The 14,353-nt window shown below is 39.9% G+C and overlaps 1 protein-coding gene across 2 annotated transcripts in view; it reads right to left on the reverse strand.

The window, feature by feature from the left end:
• Positions 1-1,682: 1,682 nt before the first annotated feature.
• Positions 1,683-14,353, reverse strand: part of LOC309452924 (rho GTPase-activating protein 8-like) — a 93,272-nt gene continuing 80,601 nt past the window's right edge. For both annotated transcript variants that reach the window (XM_082076047.1, XM_082076046.1), the window contains exons 10-13: positions 13,153-13,230; positions 12,477-12,605; positions 9,376-9,479; positions 1,683-2,360 (exon numbers count right to left, since the gene is read on the reverse strand). In XM_082076047.1, the coding sequence (XP_081932173.1) occupies positions 2,163-2,360; positions 9,376-9,479; positions 12,477-12,605; positions 13,153-13,230 (509 nt within the window). In that variant the 3' untranslated portion in view covers positions 1,683-2,162. The remainder of the gene's footprint in view (positions 2,361-9,375; positions 9,480-12,476; positions 12,606-13,152; positions 13,231-14,353) is intronic.

Consider the following 14,353-nt stretch of genomic DNA (forward strand, 5'->3'; position numbering starts at 1 on the left):
AGGACATAGAGAAATTGAAAACAACCCTTTTACAGGACTTCTCAGCATTTAATCCCAAAGCTCTTTTCTAATGCCAGGTGCTCCTTCCTGTACAGACAGCAAAACTAAGGTGTATGTATTATGAGCAAGGTCAGAGAGTAGCAAAATACTCAGGTTTTGCTGATTCCCCGCCAATGAGGCCAAATTCTTCCCCTGTAAGCACAGGGTGCTGATTCATTAAACCATGCTGCCAAGTCACTGACCTGCATCAAGTGTAATTGTATTTGTTTTCCTTAATACAACAGGCTATGGTGCTGCCACTGAGAACTCGGTTATAAAACTGATTAGCTGCAACACAAAGCTTTACCCTTGGTAATCTCATTTTGCTGAAATACAGCAATCCTGAATCCTTGTTAATTATTCTCTTTGTATTATGCAGGACTTTGTACTTAACCAGGAGTCATAGGTGGTTACTACTTACAGATATTCAAAAGCCAAAAAGTTGTACTTAAGACATTTGAGGAACTGGGGAAAACACGCGACAGTGACGCGAGAAGTTGGTCGTAATACATCTTTTTCTAAAGTCTCTGTATTTTTCAAATTTAAATCATTGCCTAATGCTATAGACGACACCTACTGGGCAAATGAAGGCCTGGCACATCCAGCATTCCACAGCCTTCTAAATACTTAATTATTTCCCTAAACTGCTGACAGGAACAAATCCTCTTTACTCTCTGCAATCAGATTTTGTTGCACCCCTTACACAGGCAGGCAATTTGTAACTGCTAAGAGAAAGGCCAAAAGTACAAACCCTCAACTCGCTAGAACCTACAGGATAAAAAGTGGCTTTGTGTTTGCAGAGCAGGGGATGCCTAAATTGCCCTCCTGAGACTATTACTTTTATTGAAGTCTAAATAGTCCCTCTGTTTTGTAAGCTTTGTAGAGAAGCAGGAAGACCAGAACATTAGGGAAAATACCATTTACTTTTTCTTACCACTGGTTAACTTCCTTTTGTTTGTCAGGCAACTATAATGATAACTTCGTTAAAGCACCCCATTACCAATCAGTGTTGAAAAATGAAAGAAGCAGTGTGTTGGAGTTCATCAAATACAAGCAATATTAATGGCATAGTTAGAAAGAAAACACTGAAAATTCTCCTTTTGTGATGCTTAATTATTCACATTGGGACTAATAATAGACTTTCAATGTATAAAAATGATATTAGGTTTATTATCCAAGTTGTTGCTCTTATTGTTTTCTAGAGAAACTGATTTGAAGAGCAAATTTCTATCAACTCAAACTGCAAAAGTGTGCAGCCCAAACATCAGGGGTACTCTTCTCAAAGTTAGTCTATATTCTGTATTATGCACTTACTGATATAATGCACTGATTAAATTCCAAGTACTCAGAGAAAAGAACCCCATAAGATTATTGCTCCCCATTTGAACTTATAATGAGAAAAAAACTTCCACACACTTTGCATGTGCAGCTATAGTGATTAACTGCATATATTAGATATTTGCAAGCATAATTAGTTAGCTGTCTGCACAACTCAAATTACCCAGGAAACACTTGATTCTCCATGGTAATTGCAAACCTGATGTGCCACAGCTGCCCACACCTTTTTGTGTAAAACCAGACACTCAAATATATGGAAAAATAGTCAGAAACTTTAGTATCTTAAAAATTGATTCCATCTTTATTAACTTAATAGAGAATTTTCTAACAAACCTGTATTCAAATTAAAAAAAAAAAAAAAAAAAAGCAAGCTTTAAATTCAGGAGTGGTCCAAAAATTAGCTGTGCATGGTCCCAGAAAATAATGCCACACATAAGGTCTCCAGATTCCCAAAGAAATGACAGATTGGCACGTGGTGTCATGATTTTTTAACATACTAGTTTTTGTTAGCTGCTCAAGTTTAACAAGGGGATTCACTTTGACCTATTGGTCTTTGAATGTTCCTGTACATATTCTCCCTTCTTCCCCATGTGATGAGAATATATGGGGCAGTGTGCTTCTCCCAATGTCTTTGGTATTTGGAAAGCTATAGAAACTTTACTCTGTATTGACAGTTTTCTTGGCAGGAGAGAACCCTGAATATAAAAGCTCCCACCAGTTGAGGCACAGAGGCCTTTCTTTCCCTCAGGATTTCATATTCTACTCCATTTTCCTTTCTTGGAGCATTAAGGTAAGATCTCACCAGGCACTGTTCGGGAGCTGAATATATTAGTGTAGAAATCTATCAGTAGTTCCGTGAAGAGATTCAGAGGTACCAGAGCACTCAGGGAGGCTGTTCCTTTCGACGGCCAGATCAGGTTCAAACCAAAGACACAGGCCAGGCTGGATGCTGTCATTCTGTTATATATGCTCTCCTGTGAAACCTGGAAAAACATGAACAGTTACATGCAGACACGTGCCCCAGAGACTAAGAGACAAGACATGATCCTGTATGGAAGATGGAGCAATGTTGGGAATAGAGCCTGGCCACAAGTACATCACGTTGGCTTCTTCACAGCCTCAGGGCCAACCATGCAGCCAAGAGCTATGGGGGCCACTGGAGTCTGTGTCTCTCAAGTACAAGACCAGATATCGGTAAGTCAAGCAAAAAGGCTCAATTGTATCCTTATGGTAGGAAAACCAATTGTTTTCGATCCTTCTATATGGAATCTATTGTTATCTCTGCTGGGGGGCAGGGAAGGACAGCAGAAGCAAACAGCTGTCCCATCTGCTTGGGTACAAAGTCCTCTACAGAATAAACCTCGAGGACTTCTAAAGTTGTTTGCAAAGGTTTAGAAGGATTTTTTTTTCTCCCATTGACACATCACTTCCAAGTACCTCCATATTCACCCAGTTATTCTGAAGCAACACAGGTGAAAATGGACTGGAAGTAAAACACACAGCACTGAAATCTGTTCTGCACCTGGATGATGTGTCCTACTTCTGTCTGTGGATGTGAGCCCAGAACTGGGTACCAGGAATATTTTCTTCTCTCTGTGTGAGCTTGGCAGGGAATTTGTGTGTGTTTTGCTGCCTTGCAGTGTATAGCTCGTATCTGAAGCTCCATACAGTCTGGGTGTCATATCTGACAAGTTCTCTGTTATTGTAAAGAGCCAAAAAGCTGAAAGTGTTCTTGAATCCTCCTGACCATTCAGCCAGTTCTTCTCAGGCTGATGGTTGCAGTTGTTGATCAATAATCTATAAGGGGAAGACCACATAGTCAGGTTCCTCTGAAGCTGTCACCTCAGCACAGAATGGGGAATTATGGGGCAAAATCTCCTGTGTATTCTTTCTGGCTACAATTTCAAGTGGAACAGGAAAGCTAAAACTTCATTTCTCAGTGCTCCTCCATTTCTGTCTTGCCACAAGGCCTCCTGAAAAGGCAGCTCTGTAGTACTGCGAAATGTCCGAGGGCACTAGAGGAAAACCTAAGAAACATTACGATTATGTGAAAACTTCTTACCATATGCATAAACTCCAGTTGCTTCTACCCAGTAATGCAGGTTTCATTCCCCTCTATCTCCTACAGCACAGTACCAACCTCCTTGGTGTTCTACCTAGCAAGGAGCTTGTTTGCCCAGCCATGAGGGGATATAACATCCTTTAGACATGCACAGGATGGAAGTCTTTTACTTGGGGGACATGAAGAAGCACTTACATGCCAAAAAAAGTAGTATTTTCTTCCTAACTGTATTAATTTTTCCAATAATAGGAATTTTTTTTTCCTCTGTGATGCTACTGCTGCTACAAATATTAAAGGCTTCAACTGTTTTTAAGGTCATGAAGCAGGGCTGGATAAAGGAAGAGGTATTAATAAGGAGATATTGGTACCATAAGCACCGTTTCAGAGGATTGACTTCACAACTTGAGAATAAAAAGTCGTCAGATTGAACGGCAATGCCTGCCTCATGACCTTATGCAAAACGCACATCATTCTCTCTGGTGTACGAACCTCATACAGCCTGCTGACCTTCACATACTGCTCGCAACTACAACAAGCCCACCTTGTTCATTTAATCTGCTTCAGATGAGGTTAGCTCCAACAGGAGTTCATTATACTGCAGCAGTATAGCAAAAGCTAAGCTACTATCAAAATAACTGGTGAGGGAAAACAATTAGGACAACAACGAGTGCCCTGTTAATAAGGAGACAGACACCTAGGTATTACCTTGAAGGTAGCTGGACAATGACGCTGGTGTTTGGATGCTGCTAAATACAACAGTGTTAGGGACTGCGTTACAGCCCTTGAGTCAAGGGGTTCACACTGGCTGTATCCACGCTGTGTGATGTTGTACTGTGAAACCCCTGTAGATCGAGGACAAATTATTTTTTGGTGTATCTAAATTTCAGCTGGAAATCTCAAAAATAACATAAGAGCTACAGCCCATCACATTGTGTTTTCTATAGCACAAACCCAAAGATACGTACTGTATATCCTAGGGCAAGTACCTTAAATTTATACAGGGCAGGTACTCTGTGACGGCACAGAAGCATGTGGTGTAGTCCTAGGGGACAGTGGAGGGTGGAAGGAGCCAAACCTACTGTGGTTGTCTTTCCTCACTTTTTGGGAGTGCTCCCTAACACGCTCCACCCAGCAAGTCAGATACAGGTGCTGTCTTCAAGTGCCAGTTGAAATGCACCCAGCTTAACCCAGCTGCTGCCTTTGAATGCCAACATTTTGGCCCAAAGCATCAGCACTGCCACTTGCTGGTAGAGCTAGATTTGTTTTTTCTCTTTAAGTCAACTATTTCAAACAATGCTTCCAACTCCGAGATGAAGTAATTTCTTCCCTCATTGCTCTCTACTACTCCCTGAAAGGAGGTTGTAACATGGAGGGTGTTGGTCTCTTCTCCCAAGTAACAAGTGATAGGACAAGAGGAAATGGCCTCAAGTTGTGCCAGGGGAGGTTTACATTGGATATTAGGAAAAAATTCTACGTGGAAAGTTGTCAGGCATTGGAACAGGCTGCCCAGGGAGCTGGTGGAGTCACCATCCCTGGAGGTGTTTAAAAGGTGTTTAGACAAGGTTCCTAGGGACATGGTTTAGTGCCAGAATTATGTTATGGTTGGACTCGATGATCCTGAGGGTCTCTTCCAACTGAAATCATGCTATGATTCCCACCCGCCACCACTCTGTGAACAATTCAAGGAGATGGTCAATGTTGAAATGATTAACATAACTACCCATGACACAGTCTCTCCCCCGAGAGAGAAAATCCTTAAGATAAAATGTATGTCATCTGAGGCAGAGCTACGCTGAGCCTTACCTCTGAGTCATCAATCAAGCTGACACTTAGGAATCCAAGGGAGACACATTTCTTCACTCCAAAATGCAAAGCAATCCCTTCCTCAGCAGATATGAGAAAAAGTGTGCAACTGAATCCAACTCTCTCCACAATAACCTTTGCTGGCTTATCAAGGGCTGCAAGCAAGGAAGCCTTGTCACACCAGCCATAATGGCTTCGTTCATCCCCCAGGGGATCAGGCTTCACATCCTCTCAACCCCCTCACTACTCCAATGCCAGATTTCTTTCTCAAACAACACGAACGCGCCCACTTCGTCTACAAGACTCATAAGCAGCTGATGTTTTCTCCCAACACTAGACCATGTTAAGGGCAGCATGCAGTCAGCCAACCTCTTCATGGGCTACCCCTCTGAATAACTGCACTCCAAAGCTAGGTTCTAGCTAAGGAATACAAACAACATCTTTAGCATTTGGACTAACCCCCTTGACTCCTTCTTTGATTCCCTCACAAAGTTAGTAACCGTCAACTCTGTTTCAAGTGAAAATACACTTGCTCTGTCAATTTGACAAGATAATAAAAGACATTTCTCCAAGGACCCAGAGCATATCTTTGAAGGAATCCTCTGAACATCACATAAAAGTACTGCAACAAAGCATTACACAGCTCCAGTTGTTGTTTTTTCCCTCCCTTTCATTGGAACATATATAGAAAAATCATTAAATAATGACAGCCTATAGTGAAAGTCACCTAGAAAGATAAAACTTGTACTTTGCAAAACTCATACCTGGGAATAAACACAGAAGATGTAGTGCCATATCAACAAATGCAAAATATACATCTTCAATATCTCACAATAAACACCCAGCTCCCCCCAGCAAAATTGTGACGATTTTTGGATTCCACATACTTGTATCCCAGCACCCTCGTGGATACTGCAGGAGTGAAACCAGACAGCCACCACACTACCTAAAGAACTTAAATACTGAAATACAGAGGGTAGAAACAGCCAATTACCACCACGTTTTAAAAATATAAGGACATCACCATCTGTTTGGCTTCTCAATCGCAATGCTGAAAGGAACTCCACTAAATATTTTCAAAAGAAAATTACTAGATATTAAAATGCCCCGCAAACTGACTGGAAATATAAGTTTCTATCCTCCACTCTCAGCTGCTGTGCAGACGTGCCAACTGCTTGTATCTGCTCCTGAGGCTTAGTCATCTAATCCTTCCCAACGTGCCTCACCATCTCCAGCCACCCCCAAGCTTTGCTGTTGCTAATTACACTTTTCAATTGGACAAGCAATTGAGACAAAATATTAATTCAGAGTATTTTTCTTCCAGCTGGTACTTGGTTTTAACTTTGCTGCTTTGGTTACATGTCTGAAGCACAACACATGGGCCCCTAAACCTTGTCCATTTTTTCTACTTGGTCCAAGTTTGATGTTTTGAATTTGGCAGGTTTTTGCAATGGTTCTTCCAGCCAAGTCAGCCACCCTTCTCCTGCAACAGGCGCAACTGTAGGATAGAAACAAGCAGCAGAGAGGTAGAGGGTGTAAGCATAGAGAGGGGGCTGTGTCAGCTGGTATCAAAATCAAATACATGATTGCAGAAGCACAATCTAGATAGTATTATTGCCTCTACAAACTTTGACGATTGTTTAGCTGTAGACTGTCATGGAAAACTACAATTATAGTTTTCTACTAATTGGTTTCTGGCTTCAGAACTGGTCTGCCTGCATGTTCGTAAATTGGCTTCACTGCATGCCCAACATGAGGCTTGTAGAACACAAACACTTGTTTGTGACACTCATGTCTTGGGAAACCAGCTGAGCAAGAATGGACGTTTTTTACAGACATAATTCAGGGACTGACTTGCAAAAACCGATCTTTGTTTTCCCTCTTGCACCTGGTTCCCTAATTCTGCCCAGGGACCCCAGTCCACTGCAACTCCAGGGGTTCCTGCCAATCCCTCTCTAGCGGCCAGACGCGCTGTCAAGTGGGGACAGACAGCTTGGACCTTTCACAACACATTGGACTCATTATTGGGAAAAATCACTGCTAATCTACAGTTAAAGAATTTGGATCCATTTATAAAATTCAAGTCTTTTACTTCTGCAGGAGTTGTACTGTCTTGCTGTAGCACCCTTGGACTAGAAGGAGCTGTTTCATTAAGTAAGGGTGTTGAGACTGAAGAGAAAACAGGGATTTTTTTTCTTCTTCCACAAGCCTGTATCAAACCTGGAGTGTTCAAAACCCGTATCTAGTCATTACAATTCATCCCACTTCATGAAATTACCACAAGTACCTCTTGCACTACTCAAGGCTGAGCTCATGGAAGAATTAAATTGCCTCTTACATCTAAGAAGGTTGATGCTTGCAGGTAAAAACTAGGATTATTGGTAGAGTGCTCTGTTAAAGTTTGAATTGTGGCAGCTCGTGCAGCACACCAATCTGCAATGAATAGAAATCTCTAGCTCCTAGATTGTTTCATGTTCCCTTGACCTTTCCAAATGCAAATATTCCCTGAGATATTAAGTGTGTAAAGCCATGGATCAGCAAAAATTGCAGATCTGAGCACTAATATCAACTTGACGCTGTGCTTTACATAACAAGGCATACTCAAAAATAATGCTGTGTTCTGGTGCCCAATTACAGAAAACACTATGTAGTACTTTTGCACACCTCATTAACACCTCAAGTGCACCGCTCTTAAGAAGCGCGTTGAGATGGTGCATCTATTATTGGAACAAAGTCACTTACACGATTCATAACGCTGAGGAGAGATATCAGTTGCTAAAATAATAGCAAACGAAGTGCGGATTTCCTTAATAGCTTTAGAGTTCAGCTAAGCAACAGTAAATGAACATGTGAGTATTATAGGAACCTTACAAGTGCTCTCTGCGTGAGGGTCAGATCAATGTGTTTCCTTTAATCTTGCTTTTCTCTAGTGTTTTCGTAGAAGAAGGGATTAAATGTACTTCTTTCTGAAATACACTACTGGCTAGAATATGTAGCCCAAGAACAGTAATTGAGGGCTAATTCCCCCACTGGTGAAAATCAGCATCATTCCACATACATGCTTGCTTTGGTGGGGTCTTAGGACTTCTGAGGGTTAGACTCCAGCAGGGTTAGACTAGGATGACCTTTAAAAGTCCCTTCTGACCTGTATGATTCCATGATTCTGTGATCACTTTATTTAGGTGTCAACTACCCCATGATCCTCAATTTTAGGCCTCTTGATTTGAAAAATGCAACCTGGAAAAGACAATGCATTGGATAATGCAGAAGGGAGGGAAATTCACACTCCTGTTGCTGTCTTTTCCTGCACACAAACTGGCAACCAAAGGATGTCACTAGGCTGACTGTAGAACTATTTGTAATGGATGTCCCCCAAGCCCCCACACTATTGAGGTTTCCAGAAGTGGGTTAAGAAAAAATCAGCAAATTGAAAAGTAGGACAAAACCCACATGACTTTATTAATCCTGAAGCATACCAAAAAAACCTTGCAAAATGATGTCAAAGTTTTTACTTTAACACTGTAGTAAATTACTGCATGAAAGGCTATTTGTAAGATTTAATATAAAATGTTTTGCTGATTGTTGTTCTAAAGTTCATTAATACTTCCATAATTTTATAAACTGACACTAATTTGGTGTTTTAGTTGCTCAAGATTTATACTTTGGAGAAAAAAGGTGATTACACCTTATACCTAGTTTTTCTGTGGCACTGAAAATTACACAATCACTATTTTCAGGCTTTTCTTTACTCCAAAATAGGAAAAAAAAAAAACAAACTAAATCAATACTAAATAATTTTTTAGAATGGAGTATGAATATGGAGTCAAGGGGATGGAGTTTTAAATATTCCAATACAGGCATAGTTCCATTTAATTTTACACAGTAGTTTTCATTAGATGTAAAGAATTTCAAGGCGAAGGGATGGCCAGATCACCGTTTAGCACTGACTTCCATTAGAACCGGAAGGTTCTGCATCCTGAGCTCACTCCACTGGCATGTACTGCACAATCACCTCGCCACATTTTTAAAATTCTTCAGTGTTATTTTCTGTGGAGATTTTCAACGCTGAATTACCAGGAACAGATTTAGAAAGAAAAGACTGGCACTACTTTGGAAATTTTGTCTATACTCACCATATGGAGAAAGCATATCAGGTATTTCAGAACAACGTAATTGTGTTCAGGAAGTCCTTGAATGATTTGTTTACATCTGGTGACTCGTAAACTGCTCTCCACACCTGCAATATCAAAGTCAGTATTAATTTCACTCAAAACCGTCAAAATATCGCCAAGAAATAACCCCTTATTTACATCTGCTGGAATTTGAATATCCATCTGTAAAACTAAGCACAAAATTCTGCTCTACTAACCTCTATCACCAATGTAACAGTTAGGGTTATCTTTTTAAATGACTCTACCATATTTTCTATTAGTATGTATATGGCTAAGACTAACTTTCAGAGGGTTTTCTCAGTTCAGGGAAACAGCCAAAATAACTTTTTTGCTAGAGAGGACTTTCAAAGGTCTTGATTTGAATCTCATTCTCCACACACTGAATCCAGACATCTACATTTTATGCCCTAATTTTGTTCTTGCTCAGACACAGTCCTGTCCAAAATGCTCTTTTGGCATTCTACTAACTTCAAAAACACTTCTGCAGGAAACTCTTTTGTCTTGGCAAAGATTTGAGATGGCTACTTGTGTGGGTGAGAATTTTCTGGAGATGAACCTAAGCAGGTTCATTAACTCATTTTTACAGATGGGCAAAACCAGAACTGGACCCCGAACTCCTTGCATCATCTAGATAGCCTGGGTGAAAGTTACACTAACACTGGATTATATTTCAAATGCTGTTCCAAGTGACTTTTTTTTTTTTGGGGGGGGGGGGTGGGAATATTGTAATTATTTTAGCACAGGAATTTTAACACCAATTGGAACATAAGTCTAATGATGACCGCCATGCCAGACTTAACCAGCCCATTTGCACTGGTGCTTTTTCTACGTATGTTCCATTTCTCTCCCTCTGACACAGCCAGAGGTGTGCATAAGTATGTGTGCATGCACAAAATTCCAGCACGTTAAACATTCCCTTAAGCTGAATTAAATACATGAAGCTATACTGTGGTGAGCTGACATTTTTCCTACCACAAAGCTACCAGTTCCCATAAAACACAATAATCCGAATACAAAGAATTTTTTTGCCAGCCTTCTGCCTAGTAAATAATGCAGGAAGTGCAGCAATATTGGGTAAAGGAACTCTTGTTAGCACTTTTCATGACCAAAGAAGTTCTTTGCCAATTATAAGCTTTAAGGTTTTATTATTTTTTTTAGCCAGTCACTCAGCTCATTTATTTCACAGCTCCCATCAATAACTCTTTAAAAATACATTTCAGATGAGGCACTGAAAATAAAAGCTTCACTATAATTTGTAAGTACTGTAAAGCAGAGTTACTGTATTTCTGCGTTTGCATGTTGAGAGATGTAATAGATACATCACACACCGCTCTGGTGTCTTCCAGAAGACAGAATGAAAATTTTCAAATCATCCCAAGACAGCTGTCTGCAATCACACCTCCTCAACGCTCCCTTTCGCACTGTCTCCGCAGAGAATATGCCTTTGCTGCAGTCCAGCTTGGCTCTCAAGCTTAAGATCTTTTAAAATCAGGATATCACCACAGCAACAAGATAAGACAGTGGACATCACGCTGCATAGCAAGAAAGCCCAAGGAGAAATTATCTTAAACCTCCACTTTTCGATGTATTTTGTCAACATTTAAAACACCGGGCAACAAAAATGACAGGGAATGAACATTTCATAGGTGTTTTGCTAAGCAAAACCTCCCTGTGTTCCCAGGACAAAGCAGTACTCTCAGATTCTTTTCAGACTTATTCTCATTTTTCACTTCGCTCTATCACAAAGTAATATTATTATCGTGTCCAAAAAGTCAGCACAAGATTAATTCAGTAAAAATTAGCATTCATACATCCTTTTTCCAAATTTCCCCTATTCTTTCCTTTTCTGAGTGACTATCCTTAGTCCCTCCATTTCTATCACCTTCCTGTGAATAGACCTGTTTTTCTCAATACCCTGAGATATTTATTGAGTGAATAGATGAATCCTTTATTTGGAAGATGGTGATCTTGCAAGGAGCAAAACAGTACAGAACTTCAGAGGATTTTGAACTTAACCTGATTAAGTATTTTAATGGAAATACGTGAATAAAGTTAATGATATGAAACAGTATGTGCAGATGCTAGTGATGGGCACAATATAAGAATTTTACCTAGAATACAGAATATCTAGGTACGGTAAACTTACTGTATTTCTACACTTTGGAAACATGTAGCAATTGAGATTTATCCCCAGCCTGAAGTATTTTAGTGCCCTACCCCTACAGCAACAGTCATTATAGTGATGATAACCTACACTTTGCAACAGCATCAGCCCATGGTTACTAGGGGTATGCTAACAAACTCTGTTGGAAGCCATACTGCACTTAGACATAATTTCCTGGAAAAATGTGTGCTTGTGACTGGAAGCCCTATGGGTGGCAAAATAGCAGACTCTACAAGTACTGGGTACCAGCTCCCATATATCCTGGGACCTCAGATATTTGAGCCCCATATATTAGAGAGTTGCCTTACCAGCGTTATAAACTTCTACTTCCTGAAAAAGGCCACATAATTAAAATGTTATAATTCATAGTTCTATGTGATATCAGATCTTCAGACAATCAATGTCTTCTCATGGCTTTAGATCCTTTCCTCCCCATTATTTTATCCCATGGGAATTGTTGCAATAAAAACAATCCCCTCTCCACAACAAAAACAAAACAAAAAAAAAGGGAAGAAGCATACAAATGTCCAACTAAATTTTGTTTCCACAATTTTGCCAATTCTGCTGCTAAAACTAAAGCTGCTTTGATGTAACTTGTACCACTGAAACTGCCTCATTGCTGTGCCATGACATAAAAATGAAGTGAGAACTCTGACCCAATTCTTAATAATACAGTATGATATGTAGATAAACCAGTAAACCTTGTAAAAAAATGGGTCTTGGTAACCCTGACCACCTTGCTGTGGTACAGATTATGAGGTCACCCAACCATGGTTGCAGTGAGGCACTAACAATATTATATACCCACAAATGTGCCATGGTTACCAGACAGCAGTGATTACGAATTAGCCAGGTCTGTTCAACTTGCTGTATAAATTTTTCTAAAATTTATACTCACTGGTGATTCCGAGGACATGGTCATAACACTCAAACGTTAGTAATGGCTGAGGGAGTTCCCTAAGGAAAGTCTTTAGGATAACAGCAGGAATATGGATATCATGATAATCATCAAAATTCACAGACTTGCCTAAAAGGAGAAAAAGAAGAAAAAAGGTGTTCAATTGTATGTTTTACTTTTTCTTTAAACTACTGCTTAAAAACCATTTCACAATACATTTTGAGCAGAAAATCTCTTGGCTTTCTGCTGCCAGTAATTCCTGGCATTTTATTAATCTTGCTATAAGCGATTCTCCCCATAAAGACATTTCATAAAATGACTTCACAGGGAAATCAGTGACTTTCAAAATTACTGCACTACATTTCATAAATTATAGGTAAAATAATATTTCTTTGCCATAACCATGGCAAAATGACACAGAGACATTATACTTTGTAACTGCAGTAAAGCACATACAGGCAATACGAACGTTATGAAAAAAAGAGACCATTTTTGACTCAAACCTTGTTCATTAGCTGCTCTGGATTTTGTAAGCTCTGGTCTGACATCAACTGATGACTCGCAACTCAGTAAGCATTAAGTGCCTGATGCTATCTTTCAGGTTTCTGTACTAGTGCTCTTGTTATTTTGTGTTACAAATGGGTTTTATGATTAACTAATTATAATATAAGCTTACCCTGATTGTAGAGTTTCTGAACATCTTTGATAGTCTGGATGCTGGCTGACCTTCTGAAGAGGCCCTCTACCTGTAGTCCTGAAAAAAACAATTAATGCGGGTCTTACCTGTAAAAGTTCTCACTTTCTTGTTTTTCTGTGTAGGTTCAGTCAAAAACAGAACACTGGGTTTGGGAACAAAGCCACTTGATGCACACATTTTTTGGAAATAAAGTCCTTGAGAATAGAATGGAGGATCAAATAATGTTTCAGCATCCTACAGCACTTTCTTTAACATGTCTCTTAGAAATACTGCCACCCTTCCTTAAGTGTTTTAGAGTGCCTTGCTAACTATAATTTTTCTTTAAAAGTAGCTTTCAATTGCATCTAATGACATGGAAGCAGGAGATTTAGATTTACCAGGCTGCTTATGTACCCACTCTCAACTAAGCCTATTTGAAAACTGAGCCCCGAACCATGCCTGTAAATCTGCTATTCTTTTAAACTGAAGATTTAAACCTTTAGCAAGCTAAAGAGTGTATTTGCAAAGACTCCCTAAGCTCCCCCCTTCTGTCAGTGGGTGAGGCCACCCATTAGGCTGAGGAATGTTTCACAGGATCTTTGGATGGAGGAGCCTGTTTCTGAGCACTGGAGGGATCCTGGCCTCCCCAGCCTAAAGGTATTTTGGGGCAGACGGCTGCTCCTTCCACCTCTCTCTGAGAGTCAGTGAGACTTAACACTCTGCCTGCCCGCGGTATTTTGAAACACCAGATTCTAGTCTTGAGGCACTTCTGAAATATTTATCGTACATCTCCTGAAGGGCATCTATCTACATTGCTTTCATGTCTTGGAGTAACTGAAATCTGACTTCAGCTACAGAGGAAAAACTTCAATAAAATGCATCCAATCAAGGATCTAATTTGGATCACAGCTTTCAAGATAAGTTATTTATCTGAATTACTTTGCAAACCAGGATGAGGACAAGAAGTGTTACTTTTCTTGAACCTTGTAGCAGTTTTTGCTTTTGGATTTGGTAAAATCATCATGTCTCTATTTTTCGTCATGTCTCTTTTATTTTCTTCAGTTTGTGCTGTTCCTTCCACCCAGCAGGTAATGCAATCTGGCTCACATATAGTCTCACTTGGAGATTGTTGCTGGAAGCAGAGTAATCTAAAGTATCAGGCTCTGCTGGCCTGATGCAACACAAAATTGCTGATGTTTTG

This window comes from Streptopelia decaocto (genome assembly GCF_964273445.1).
Source record: "Streptopelia decaocto genome assembly, chromosome: 1".
NCBI lineage: Eukaryota > Metazoa > Chordata > Aves > Columbiformes > Columbidae > Streptopelia > Streptopelia decaocto.